This window comes from Eumetopias jubatus, unplaced genomic scaffold, assembly GCF_037043125.1.
Source record: "Eumetopias jubatus isolate StellerSeaLion01/CBP00866 unplaced genomic scaffold, mEumJub1_p1.0 scaffold_15, whole genome shotgun sequence".
Lineage (NCBI taxonomy): Eukaryota > Metazoa > Chordata > Mammalia > Carnivora > Otariidae > Eumetopias > Eumetopias jubatus.
The window spans coordinates 6,070,471-6,085,365 of NW_028274821.1; the positions used below are offsets into that span (position 1 = coordinate 6,070,471).

Here is a 14,895-nt window from a genome sequence, read left to right on the forward strand (position 1 = left end):
AATATAATTAGTTTAAAAATTTTAAAAAAGACTTGCAAGTTGAAATGACTCTTTGATCCATGGGCTGAAGAATGGATGTTGTGTTAGCAGACATGAGAACAACATAAATCTCATTGTCCCGACTCCGTCAGAACTCTTGTGCGACGATCAGGTGCAGAGTCAATAAGTGATGATAGTGTGAAAGGAATCTACTTTTTTCCCTTCCTTAGCGGGTCTCAACAGTGGGCTTAAAACATTCAGTAAACCATGCTGTAAACAGATGTGCTGTCCTCCAGGCTCTGCTGTTCCATTTACAGAGCACAGGCTGAGTAGATTTACCATAACTCCTACGGGCCCTAGGATTTGAGAAATGATAAAGAAGCACCTGCTACAAGTTAGCAGTCGCCAACTGCACTGGCCCCGACAAGACGATCAGCCTGTCCTTGGAAGCTTGGAAGGCAGGCACTGACTTCTCCTCTCTAGCCAGGAAAGTCCTAGATGGCATCTTCTTCCTGTGGGAGGCTCTCGCACCCACACTGAAAATCTGTGGGTCGGTGGAGCCGCCTTCGGTAATGACCTCGGCTCCATCTTCTGGATCACTTGCCGCAGCTCCTCCATCGGCACCTCCTGCTTCGCCTTGCACTTTTACGCCCCGGACACGGCTTCCTTCCTTAAACCTCAGGAACCGATCTCTGCTAGCTTCAGACTTTGCTTCTGCAGCTTCCTCCCCTCTTCCTTCACGGAACTGAAGAGAGTCAGGGCCTCGCTCTGGGTTAGGCTTTGGCTGAAGGGAATGTCATGGCTGGCTTGACCTTTTATCCACCAAACGTTCTCCACGTCAGCAATAAAGCTGTTTCACTTTCCTATCATTCGTGTGTTCACCGGGGTGGCCCTTTTAATTTCCTTCAGGAGCTTTTCCTTCGCATTCACAACTTGGCTAACTGGCACAAGAGGCCTCAGCTTTCCACATGCCTTCCTCACTAAGCTTTAACCGTGTCTAGCTTTTGATCAACAGTGAGAGGCATGCGCCTTCTCCTTTCAGGTGAACACTTAAGAGACTACTGTAGGGTTATTTATTGTCCTAATTTCTATATAGCTGTTTCTCAAGAAATTGGGAAACCCACAGAGAAGAAAGACAAGGAAAGAGTGGGTCAGTAGAACAGTCATAACACACCCAACATTTATGGATTAAGTTTGCTATCTCATATGGGCACTGTTTGTGGCACCCTAAAACAATTTAAATAGTAACACCAAAGATCACTGATCGCAAATCACTGTAACAAACATAATGAAAAAGTCTGAAATATTGTGAGAATTACCAAAATTAACAAAGCTTCAATTTATAAAATATGCAGTAACTGCAAAGCACAATAAAGCAAAGCACACTACAAGTTATGCCTTTAAAGTAAATGGAATCTAAATACCTAATTTAATCTCTTCTTTCCAATATACACCATCCGTATGATTTTGGATAAAACTCACTTCCTCAGCTCTACAATGTAACTTCATCTATTATGAAAGATAACAGTATGGACTTCAAAGTGTCAATTTAAAATTTAAATGAAATTTTCCACATGTAGTGATTATATAGTACTTACACAGGAGGTGCTCAATAAATGTTAACCATATATGATTGCTATTCAAGTTAGGTGATAATGACAGTCCAAAAAATGACAGTGACAAAACAGATTGAAAAGGTAAAATTGACCAGATCTAAGCACATTAATGGAACAGAGGAGAAATGCAGAAACAGATCCAAATGGATATGAAAATTTAACGTGACATAAAAACATAAATGCTATCATTTTTGTGAGACACGCTTAAGGATGGAAGGCAGGTCTTAAAACGTAAATTTGGAAGTACCCCACGTGAATAGAGATGAAAGCTTTACAATTTTGAGTGAGACTTCAAGGACAAAACAGGAAAGTGAGAATAAAGAGAAAAGGATACAGGCACTATATTAGGGAAGGGAAGAAACCGAAGAATCACAAAAAGATACAGTAAGAGTACCAATCTACCAATAGAAGAATCGGTACAGCAATTCCTATCGCAGAAGATAAACGCTAAGGGTGGAAAGCCTCAAATGAAGTCATCTAAGAGAATCAAATTTTAATGCAATGTAATGGTATCATATGAAACTATTAAAATTGAAAATTCTACTTACTGACACAGCTATCATGGTACTATCTGGCCTCCATTCAGCTTGTTTGTAGGATCCAAACTGAGAAGATGATTTTTCAGGTTCCTTGTAGGTTACAATTAATACACTAGGCTGGAAGGAAAGAGGTTTATTTTATTAGTATCCCATAAAAATATATACAAAACAAATTTAAGATAATTTATCATGGAGTACTCTGAAAATCTAAAAATTCTAAATGTGTATAAAAGATAACAATATCAGCTATCAGCCCTAATTAGCCCAAACAAATCAACTAAAAAGAACCAAAAGGAAAGATGATCTGAAAAGGACTATATCTATTTAAGTTATTAAAATGATACTAATAATCTTCAAAAACAGAAACAGGCCCAGATGGTTCACTAGTGAATTCTATCAAATATTTAGGAAGAAATTATACAACCTCTCTACAATCTATTCCAGAAAACAGAAGCAAAGATTACTTCCTAACTCTTTCTGAGGCCAGCATTGGTCAAATACTAAAAGCAGACAAAAACGTTACAAGAATATAAAACAGCAGATCAATATCTCTCATAAACACAGCTGTAAAAATTCTCAACAAAATATTAGCAAATCTAATCCAATGATGTTTAAAAATAATTATACACTACAACCAAGTGGAATTTATTCCAGGTATGCAAGGCTGGATCAACATGCAAAATCAATTAATGTAATCCATTACACATCAATAGGCTAAAGAAGAAAAACCACATGATCACACCAATAGATGCAGAAAAAGAACTTGACAAAATGCAGTACCCATTTATGATAAAAACTCTCGGTAAACTAAGAATAAGGGGAACTTCTTCAATCTGACAAAGAATACCTACAAAGAACCTGTAACTAACATCATACTCACTGGTAAGAAACTAGAAGCTTTCCTGCTAAACTCAGGAACAAGGTAAAGACATTCCCTCTCATCACTCCTTTTCAAAATCACACTGGAAATCCTTGCTAATGTACTAAAAAAAGGAAATAAAAGATAATATACTGGGAAGGAAAAAAAGTACAACTTTCTTTGTTTATATGTAACACGACTGCCTATATAGAAATTCAAAGGAACCATCAACAAACTAACATAGTAATAACAATGATCAGTAAGGTTACAGAATGCGATGTTCATATAAAAATCTATTGCCTTTTTATATAACAGCAGTGAACAAGCAGAATTCAAAATTAACCACACAACAGCATTTCTATTAGCAACCCAAAAAATATTTAGGCTTAAATCTAACAGAATATGTACAAGATATATAAAAGGAAAACTACCAAACTTTGAAGAACAAAATTTAAAATGAACTAAATAAATGGAGGGATATTCCAAGTTCATGAACGGGAAGATCCAATATTGTCAAGATGTTATTTCTTACAACTTGAACTACAGGTTCAACACAATCCAAATCAAAATCAAAGCAAGTTATTTTAGAGATATCAACAGGCTTACTCTAAAGTTTATATGGAGAGGCAAAAGACCCAGAATGGCCAACTCAATATTGAAGGAGAACTAAGTTGAAGAACTAGATGCTACTTCAAGACTTATTATAAAGATACAGTAATGAAGACAACCTGGTATCAGCCAAAGAACAGAAAACAGATCAACAGAACAGATAGCACCAGAAATAGATGCATATAATCAAGTGACCTTCGACAAAAGAGCAAAGGTAATACAACGGAGAACACATGATGTTTTCATCAAACTTGGCTGAAACAACCTGACATCCACTTTCTGTAGTATAAAAGTTCTAAAGGGTCATCTTGTACTTTCGCTGCCATTGTCCTAGAAGCAGTCTTTTTTCCAGGGACCCTGGTCCATTTTTATTAGAGAATGGTATTTAAAAAAGATCTGAAGGCGCCTGGGTGGCTGAGCTGGTTAAGCGTCTGCCTTTGGCTCAGGTCATGACCCCGCAGTCCTGGGACTAAGTCCCGCATTGGGCTCCCTGCTCAGCGGGGAGCCTGTTTCTCCCTCTGCCTGCCACTCCCCGTGCTTCTATGCTGTCAAATAAATAAAATCTTTTTAAAAAAATAAAAATAAAATAAAAAACAAGATCTGGAAAACAAGACACGTATTGCTAGTGGGGTGTCACTGCTTCTAGGTCCTCTCAGCAAACAGTAGAAAACAAACTTATACTAAACCGTATCTGACCACATTACCTCTCTATATTTCTTCTATATATACATATGTATATATTTTCATATAGAAACACTGGAGGATAATCAAGCACAATGTTGTTTCTTCTAGCCTTTCTCCCTTACTTGTAACTTTGTTATCATTTCATACAATTAATTTAGCTCTTTGTTCAACTCTACTATATGCACAGACTAGTTTGGAACTACTAAGTATAGTCCTATAGTAGACAAATTTACCAACGAGAATACAGTTTTTATGGCTAGCTCCTTTTACATTAGCATTTGGAAAGTGTTACATAGGTTTTAAATATTCCCTTAAAACCTTTTTTTAATCTCTAAGAGCAAAATACAGAAGTTTTTAAGAAGCTAACGATATTCCAAATACATAAGAATTGCTAGAAATCAGTTGTTTTTGTACTTCAAATTTCAATTAAAAATTAAAAATAAGTATCTTGGCAGGAGTGACATCGGCAAGATGGGAGAGCAGGAAGCTCTGGACCCTCCTCCCCCCAAAAAATACATAAATTCAGGAACAATTCACAGAAAAATTCCCTTTGGTGAGAAATCTATAAACTAATAACAGAAAGGCACCTGAAGGCCGGATGAACACAAAATCAAACTCATCAAAGCTGCTAGGGTGATATGGAACACCCTCCTGCCAGAACCCCCACCCCCAACACAGAATAAAACCCTCCACCTCCAGCTTCTTCTTGGGAAGAAGAGCCCATAAATATAATGCCCCAACTTTTCTGGGGCTGTCCAAAGGGCGGGAAGAGGGTCTGTCTTGCCTTCCATGAGGCATTGATAGGACCTGGCATAATCTAGCTGTAAGGGAGGTTGTGACAGCAGAAACAGAGTTTGGGCTAGCAGTTGCCATAGACCCTCCCTGACTCAGTACAGAGCTAACAGATGGGGGGGAGTGGGGGCGGGAGACAGCTTCCACCATCTCCATAGGAAGAGAAAGAGTTGGAGGGAGCATAGGACCATCCAACTTTTCTGAAGGACACCTCAGGAATGGCTTCAGTTCATTTGTTACAGTGCACTGAGGGGATTCAGCATATCCTAAACACTTAGGAGACACACACACACACACACACACACACACGAAGTGTGTTGGACTAGCATGAAGGTTTGAGAGGTCACCAGAATCTCTGGCCAGACTGATTGGGGGGGAGGAGGGGTCATCTTCTAATACATGAGATCAGTCCATGAAGAGTGGGACTGGTAACTGTTCTGTCTAATGCACAGACACCAAGAGTCAAGGAAGATAAAGAAAAAGATCAATGTGTTCCAAACAAAGGAAAGAAGACAAAGCTCCAGAAACAGACCCAAATGAACCACAGATACATGACTTACCAGAAAGATAATTCAAAATAACCATCATAAAAATGTTCATTGAGGTTGGAAGAACAATGGAGGAACAAAGTGAGAATTTCAACAAAGAGAAAATATACAATAGTACCAAAAAGAAATCATAAAGCTGAAAAATATAACTGAAATAAAAAATTCAATAGAGAGGTTCAAAAGACTAGATCAAGCAAAAGCAAGGATCAGCAAACTCTAAAAAAGGTTACTGGAAATTATTCAATCACAAGACCAATAAGAAAAAAAAGAAGAAGGTGCCTGGGTGGCTCAGTTGGTTAAGTGACTGACTGCCTTCGGCTCAGGTCATGATCCTGGAGTCCTGGGATCAAGTCCCGCATCGGGCTCCCTGCTGAGCAGAGAGTCTGCTTCTCCCTCTGACCCTCCCCCCTCTCATGCTCTATCTCATTCTCTCAAATAAATAAATATTAAAAAGAAAAAAAAGAAGGACACAGAAAGCTTAAGGAACTTATGGGACACCAAAAACCAAACCAATATATGCATAACAGAAAAAGAGAAAGAGAAATGACCTGAAAGCTTATTCAAAAAATAATGTCTGACACAATGTTTGATATTAGAACAATGAGATTTTGTACATGATTCAAGGGCTGTACTTAGTGGATTCAAATCCAATAAAATAAATCGTTTCAAAAAAAACACAAAAAAACAACAAAAAAAAATAATGTCTGAAAAATTCCCAAATCTGAGGAGGAAATGGACATACAGATCCAGGAAGCCCAAAGAAACCTAAAGAAGAGAGACTCAAAGAAATACACACTGAGAACAATTATGATCAAATTGTCAAAAGTAAAAGCAATGAGAATTTTGAAAGCACAAGGAAAAGGCAACTTGTCATGTACAAAGGAACCGCCCATAAGACTAAAAGAGGGTTTCTCAGCAGAAACCTTGCAGGCCAGAAGAATGTGGGATGAAGAGCTGAAAGAAAAAAGCTGCCAACTAATACTATATCCAGTAATAATGTCCTTCAAAAATGAAGGAAAGATAGTCTTTCCTAAACAAACAAAAGCTGAGGGAGTTCATCACCACTAGACTTGCTTACCAAAAATCACATTAGATTTAAGAACTTACATAGGCTGAAAGTGACAGGATGAAAAAGATACTCCATGCAAATAGTAACCAAAGGAGAGCAGAGAAGGTTATATCAGACAAAAATGACTTTAAGTCAAAAAGTGTCAAAAAAGGAAAAAGACATTACATAATAATAAAAGGGTAAATTCACCAGAAGACCTAACAATTATAAATACATAGACACCATAGTATATTATGCATAACATCAGAACATCTAAATAAAGCAAATATGTGCAGAACCAAATAAAGAAGTAAATTGCAGTACAATAGTAGGGCATTTCAATATCCGACTTCCAGAAATGGACAGAACCTGGAGACAAAATCTATGAAGAAACTGAAGACTTGAACAACACCAAAGATCAAGTGAAGCTAACACATATGTACAGAACTTTTTTTTTAATTTTATTATGTTAGTCACCATACATTACATTAGTTTTTGATGTAGTATTCCATGATTCACTGTTTGCGTATAACACCCAGTGCTCCATGCAATACGTGCCCTCCTTAATACCCATCACCAGGCTAACCAATTCCCCCACGCCCCTCCCCTCTAAAACCCTCACTTTGTTTCTCAGAGTCCATAGTCTTTCATGGTTCGCTTCCCCTCCAATTACCCCTCCCCTTCATTTTTCCCTTCCTACTACCTTTTTTTTTTTTAATGTACAATGTATTGTTTGTTTCAGAGGTACAGGTCTGTGATTCATCAGTCTTACACAATTCACAGCAAAAACCATAGCACATATCCTCCTCAGTGTCCATCACTGAGATCCCACCCACCCTCCACCACTCCAGCAACCCTCAGTTTGTTTCCTAAGATTAAGGGTCTCTTATGTTTTGTCTCCCTCTCCGGTTTCATCTTGTTTCATTTTTTCCTCCCTTCCCCTATGATCCTCTGTCTTGTTTCTCAAATTCCTCATATTAGTGAGATTATGATACTTGTCTTTCTCTGACTGACTTATTTCACTTAGCATAATACCCTCTAGTTCCATCCACGTCATTGCAAATGGCAAGATTTTGTTTTTTCTTTGACGGCTGTATAATATTCCATCGTATATATACATACCACCTCTTCTTTATCCATTCATCTGTTGATGGACATCTGGGCTCTTTCCATAGTTTGGCTATTGTGGACATTGCTGCTATAAACCCTTCAGATCACTACATTTGTATCTTTGGGGTAAATACCCAGTAGTGCAATTGCTGGGTCATAAGGTAGCCCTATTTTCAACCTTTTGAGGAACCTCGATACTGTTTCCCATAGTGGCTGCACCAGCTTGCTTTCCGACCAACAGTGTAGGAGGGTTCCCCTTTCTCCGCATCCTCGCCAACATCTGTCATTTCCTGACTTGTTAATTTTACCCATTCTGACTGCTGTGAGGTAGTATCTCATGGAGGTTTTGATTTGGATTTCCCTGATGCTGAGTGATGTTGAGCATTTTTTCACGTGTCTGTTGGCCATGTGGATGTCTTCTTTGCAGAAATGTCTGTTCATGTCTTCTGCCATTTCTTGATTGGATTATTTGTTCTTTGGGTGTTGAGTTTGATATGTTCTTTATACGTTTTGGATACTAGCCTTTTATCTGATATGTCATTTGCAAATATCTTCTCCCATTCTGTCAGTTGTCTTTTGGTTTTGTTGACTACTTTCTTGGCTGTGCAAAAGCTTTTTCTCTTGATGAAGTCCCAACAGTTCATTATTGCCCTTGCTTCCCTTGCCTTTGGCGATATTTCTAGGAAGAAGTTGCTGCGGCTGAGGTCGAAGAGGTTGCTGCCTTTGTTCTCCCTTAGGATTTTGATGGACTCCTGTCTCACGTTTAGGTCTTTCATCCATTTTGAGTCTATTTCTGTGTGTGGTGTAAGGAAACGGTCCAGTTTCATTCTTCTGCATGTGGCTGTCCAATTTTCCCAACACCATTTGTTGAAGAGACTGTCTTTTTTCCACTGGACACTCTTTCCTGCTTTGTCGAAGATGAGTTGACCATAGAGTTGAGGGTCCATTTCTGGGCTCTCGATTCTGTTCCATTGATGTATGTGTCTGTTTTTGTGCCAATACCATACTGTCTTGATAATCATAGCTTTGTAATAGAGCTTAAGTCCAGAATTGTGATGCCCCTGGCTTTGCTTTTCTTTGTGAACATTCCTCTGGCTATTCGGGGTCTTTTCTGGTTACATACAAATTTTAAGATTATTTTTTCCATCTCTGTGAAAAAAGTTGATGGTATTTTGATAGGGATTGCACTAAATGTGTAGATTGCTCTAGGTGGCATAGACATTTTCACAGTATTTTTTCTTCCAATCCATGAGGATGGAATCTTGCTCCATTTCTTTGTATCTTCCTCAATTTCTTTCATGAGTATTTTGTAGTTTTCTTAGTACAGATCCTTTGCCTCTTTGGTTAGATTTATTCCTAGGTATCTTATGGTTTTGGGTGCAATTGTAAATGGGATCGACTCCTTAATTTCTCTATACACGTTCTTCTTAAGCATACATGGAACATTCATCAGGATAAATCATGTGTTAGATCACAAAACAAGTCTTAACTTTAAGACGAAATCACATCAACTATCTTTTCTGACCACAATGGAATGAAACTAAAATTCAAAAGGAAAAAAAAAAGGGGGAGGAAGGGAGGCAGGCAGGAGGGGAGGGAGAAGGGGAGGGGAGAGAGACAGAAGGAAAGAGAAAGAAAGCTAGCTTACAAATCTGTGGAAATTAAACACACCCTTGAACAACAAAAAATGGGTCAAAGAAGAAATCAAAAAGGAAATTAGAAAATACCTTGAAACAAAACCTAAAATACAATATACCAAACCTTACGGGATACAGCAAAAGCAGGGAAGAAGGGAGTTTATAAGCAATAAATATCTACATTAAGACAGAAGATTTAGAATCAACCTAATTTTAAAACCTCAGGGAACTAGAGAAAGAACTAAGTCCAAAATCAACAGAAAGGAAGAATGAATGAAAACAGTGAAGAACAAAAGTAAGTGAAACAAAGGATAGTAAAACAATAGAAAAAAAAATTTTTTTGAAAAGATAAAACAAAAATCAGCTAGACTTAATTAAAAAAAAGAAAAAACTCAAAACGAACATAAAGAAATATAAAAGGAGACATTACAACTGATACCACAAAAATACAAAAGATCACAAAGATAACTATAAACAACTCTATGCCAGCAAACAGGACACCACCAAAGAAATAAGAAAATTCCTAGAATACACAATCTATCAAGACTGAATCATGAAGAAAGAGAAAATCTGAAAAGACTCATAACTAGTATGCAGATTGAATCTGTTATCAAAAACCTCCCAACAAAGAAAAGCCCAGGACCTGATGGTTTCACTGGTAAATTCTACCAAACATTTAATGAAGAATTAATGCCAATCCTTCTCAAACTCTACCAAAAGATGAAGCAGCAGGAACACTTTCAATTTCATTTTATGAGGTCTGCAGTACACTGATAAAAATCCAGATAAAGGTACTACTAGAAAAAAAAATCACAGGTCACTATATCTGAATACAGATGCAAAAATCTCAATAAATTAGTAGAAAACGGAACTCAACAGCACATAAAAGAAAAATCATATACCACAACCAAATTTCATTCATATTCTTGGGATGCAAGTATGGGTCAACATACAAAAATCAATGTGATACACCATGTTATCAGAATAAAGGATAAAATTCACATAATCATCTCAATAGATGAAAAAGTATGTGACAAAATTCAACACCCTTTCAGAAGAAAAACTTTTAAACTACAAATAAAAGCAAAGTATTTCAACATAAAAAAAAGCCCATTTAAGACCTATAGCTAAATCATACCCAACAGTGAAAAATTGAAAGATTCTCCTCTAAGATCAAGAACAAGTCTGGGATGCCTAACACCACCTCCATTCAACATAGTACTCGAAGTCCTAGCCAGAGTAATTAGTTAAGAGAAAGAAATAAAAACCATCCAAGTCAGAAAGGAAGAAGTAAAATTGTCTCTGTTTGCAAACAATATCATCTCATGTAAAGAAAACACTAACGATTCCATTTTAAAGGAACTAGTAACTAATAAAGGAATTAGGTCGTTTTAGAATACAAAATCAACATACAAAAATCAATTGCATTTCTATACACTTAACAATGAGCTATCTGAAAAGGGAATTAGGGAAACAATCCTATTATAATAGCACCAAAAGTAATAAAATCTTGGGATTAAAGAACTATAGAGATGAAAGACTTGTACACTAAAAACCACAAAACACTGATATAAGAAATTTTTAAAAAAATGGGAAGACATCCCATGTTCATGAATTGGAAGACTTAATGTTGTTAAAATGTCCCATACTACCCAAAGCCATCTACAAATTCAATGCAATCCCTATCAAAATCACAATGGTACTTTTTACAGAAGTAGAAAAAAATTCTTAAATTCATATGGAACCAGAAAAGACTTCAAATAGCCAAGTCAATCATGAGCAAGAACAAAACTAGAGGCATCACACTTCTTGATTTCTAAATATACTACAAAACTACAGTAATTCAAACAGTATGGTTATGGCATAAAGACAGACATAAGCCAATGAAACAAAGTAGAGAGCCCACAAATAAATGCACAAGAGCCGGTCAACTGATCTTCAACAGGGTTCTAACTATATACGATGGAAAAAGTATAGTCTCATTAACAAATGGTACTGGAAAAATTGGACAACCACACGCAAAAGAATAAAATTGGACCTTTATCTAATACCATATATAAAAATCAACTCAAAATGGATTAAAGACTTAAAGGTATCACCTGAAACTATAAAAGAATACCTGATTTCACTTATCTAAATAGTTAAATTCATAATGTCAAAGAGTGAAATGGTGGTTGCCAGGAGTTGGGGAGAGAGGAGAATGGGGTGTTGCCAATCAATGACAAAATTTCAGTTAAGCAAGGTAAGTTTTAGAGATCTGCTGTACAACACTGTACCCATGGCTAACAATACTGTATTATACAACTAAAATTTTAAAGAGAAGATCTCATGTTACATGCTTGCATCACAAATAAAATTTGCATATTAACATAAATAATATTTTTAATAATTTTATTTCTAAATCAAGAAGATGGGCAGTGGATCTATTTTACCATGCTCTTTAAAGTCTAGTATAATAGACTATGGCTGGATTCTCCTATCTACTTCTACAGCCTGTTATGACATGTTATTTTATTTGAAGTATACAAAGGAAATCCAGTCTTACACAGATTTAGAGTTGGACTTTCTAAATAATCGTAGATATTCTTTGATACTACATCAAAACTTGACAAGGGGTAGTTTCTTAAAAGTAAGTTGTAGTGTGGAATCTGAATCCTTATCAGTAAAGTTTTTATACTGTTTCAAAACCAAAAACAAAAGTTCCTTACACAGTATTTACAATGGATAAAGAGAAGAAATGTAATTGGGGAGACTATAAGGAATTCATTTTAACAATCAAAGTGAAACCTGAGTCCGAAAGGGAAATTAGAATAGCAAACCAACTTGTAAAAAGAACAGTTGGAGAACTTATGCTACCTGAACTTAAGATCTATTATAAAGTCATAGTAACCAAGACAGTGTAGGTATTAGCATCAAAACAGATCAGTGAAAGAGAATCATGAAACAGTCTAGAAATAGAGAAGTCAAATGGAAGGTGCAAAGTCGATTCAATGTAGGGAGGATCATTTCAACAAATGGTGCTGAAACAGTAAGATAGCCCAAGAAGAAAAAGAGCTCTAGTCCATACTTCATACCATATAGAAATATCAATTCACAAGTTACTATAGACCTATGTAAATCCTAATCCATAGAAGTTCAGGAATATAGGAGAAAATCTTCTGTGGCCTTGGGCTAAGGCAAAAATTTCTTAGACAAGACATAAAAATTACAATTCACAAAAGAAAAATTAAAATAAATAAGTCCTTACAAAAATTAGTTTCTCTTCAAAAGACATTGTTAAAAAAGAATAAAAAGACATGCCACAGACTAGAAAAAAATATTTGCAAATTACATTTCTGCATCAATGACGTACCAAGAACATAATGTTTTTTAAAGATTTATTTTATTTACACACACACACACGCACACACACGTGCGTGTTGGGAGAAGGGCAGAGGGAGAGAGAAAATCCTCAAGCAGGCTCCCCACAGAGCGAGGAGCCCAACTCAGGGCTCAATCCCAGGACCCTGAGATCATGACCTGAGCCAAAATCAGCCTCTTAAAACCAACTGAGCCACCCAGGCACCCCATATAAAGAAAAATTTTTTAAACTCAGTAAGTAAACAACCAATTTTTTAAAGGAAGCAAAAAAATTCAAACAAAATAATTACCGTATTGAATTTTAACACACAAGTATTGATGTGAAGAACAAAGGCAAAGGAAAAAAATTAAATTTCTTTGTAACTTACAGCCCAATGACAAGTCAGGCAGAGTGCCCTGCCTCTAGGAACTCAACTGCCTCAATGTTAATACTTTAGCTTAACATTAGCCCAACCTCCAGGATCCTATAAGTCCCCTTCAACATAAAAATTCCTTTGGAAACTTCCTTTATCTATACTCCCCAAGATATATGTTAGCAATCATCCTCTAAGCATATGACCCACTGATAGACATCTGAAGGGTCTCATGACTAAGGTTTTACTAGACAGTAGTAAATGACCTTTCTCAAACATCTAGCCTATCAAGGTCCTAGAAACCTTGCTTCCAAATTCCTTAGAAACTTACACTATCCCTAACCCCCTCCCAACTTGAAAGTATATCATCAGCCACTCCTCACAACCCCAGTGCAGCCCTTTCTGCCCACAGGTCCTGTGCCCATGCTTTAATAAAACCACCCTTTTTGCACTGAAGACACCTCAAGAATTCTTTGACTGTTCGCTCCAGACTCCAACATTTTCACATCAGTATCTATGAAACCATATGGATATAAATAACTGAATAAATTAAAGCAAAGGGACAGCTCTTCCTTACATGAGAATTCCAATTATTAAACATGTAACTTAAAAGGACATAGAGAATTATCCTTAGGTAAACACCACATAGTAACAGCTGCAGACAAGATCCAATGATAGATGTTACAACTAGAAAGCAAAAGTTTCAGGAAAAAACAGTATATGCATAGTATCTCCCCCGAGTTACTTTTTAACTACAAAAGACAGTAACTTTACAGTGGAAAAATCTCATAGACACCAAGTGATCAAGGTAAAATGTCACCAATAACAACTTATATGAAAACCATGAGCTCTGTGACATGATACACTTAGAAGGACATATTTTTTCTGGTATTTTTTCCAAAAATACTTAAGCTCATCCCATTCATGAGAAAATAAACCCAACCTGATAGATTCTACTAAATAATCAGTACTCTTCAAAAAGATCAAGAGCTCATAAAGGACAAGGAAAAACTTAAGATTATTACAGAATGGAAGCGACTGAGAAGAAATAACAACCATATGCAATGTGGCATACAGAATAGCAGTCTAGAACAGAAAGAGAACACGAGGAAAAAAAATTAAGGAAAATGTCAATGAGATCTATACTTTAATTAATAATACTGTACCAACGTTAAATTCTTCCTTATAAATAATGCTATGTGAAAGATGCACAAGAACAACAGAAACAAGTACATACTCTATGATTCCATTTATATAAAATTTTAGATAAGGTAATCCAGTCTGTAGCAAGGGAAAGCAAGCAGATGAGTGACTGCCTGGAGATGGAGGACAGTGGGAAGCAACTACAAACAGGTAAGAGGAAATATCTGGGGATGATGGGTATGTTTATTGTCAGGATTATGGTGGTGGTTTGATGAGTGTATACAAGTCACATCTAATCAAATTTACACTGTAAATATGCAATTGACATGATTAATTTATAGCATGTCAATTATAACTCAAAAATTTGTTTAAAAAGTTACAAACAAGTTATCTTGGATGGTCCTTTTAAAAATTGAGTAAAGGAAGAAAAACACACTTAGGGATACCTAGTTAGACTTTGTTGCAGAAGCCTCCAAGCCTGAAATACACATAAGAGAGGAGGAACAGAAAGAAGACAAATTCAGAAACTGGTTGTAGTTTCCTTAGCATCTAAAATACACATACATGAAGATCCAAGTTAGAATAAACTATTTCTTTATATTTATTTTTGATGATTTT

At 36.4% G+C, this 14,895-nt stretch overlaps 1 protein-coding gene across 7 annotated transcripts in view; it reads right to left on the reverse strand.

Moving 5' to 3' along the window:
• Window positions 1-14,895, reverse strand: part of RIC1 (RIC1 partner of RAB6A GEF complex) — a 167,533-nt gene that overhangs the window by 117,052 nt on the left and 35,586 nt on the right. For 6 of the 7 annotated variants that reach the window (XM_028117347.2, XM_028117345.2, XM_028117343.2 and 3 more), the window contains exon 2: window positions 2,144-2,251. In XM_028117347.2, the coding sequence (XP_027973148.1) occupies window positions 2,144-2,251 (108 nt within the window). Of the gene's footprint in view, window positions 1-2,143; window positions 2,252-14,895 lie in introns of those variants that run through there. The other variant, XM_088018729.1, reaches the window with a different exon arrangement.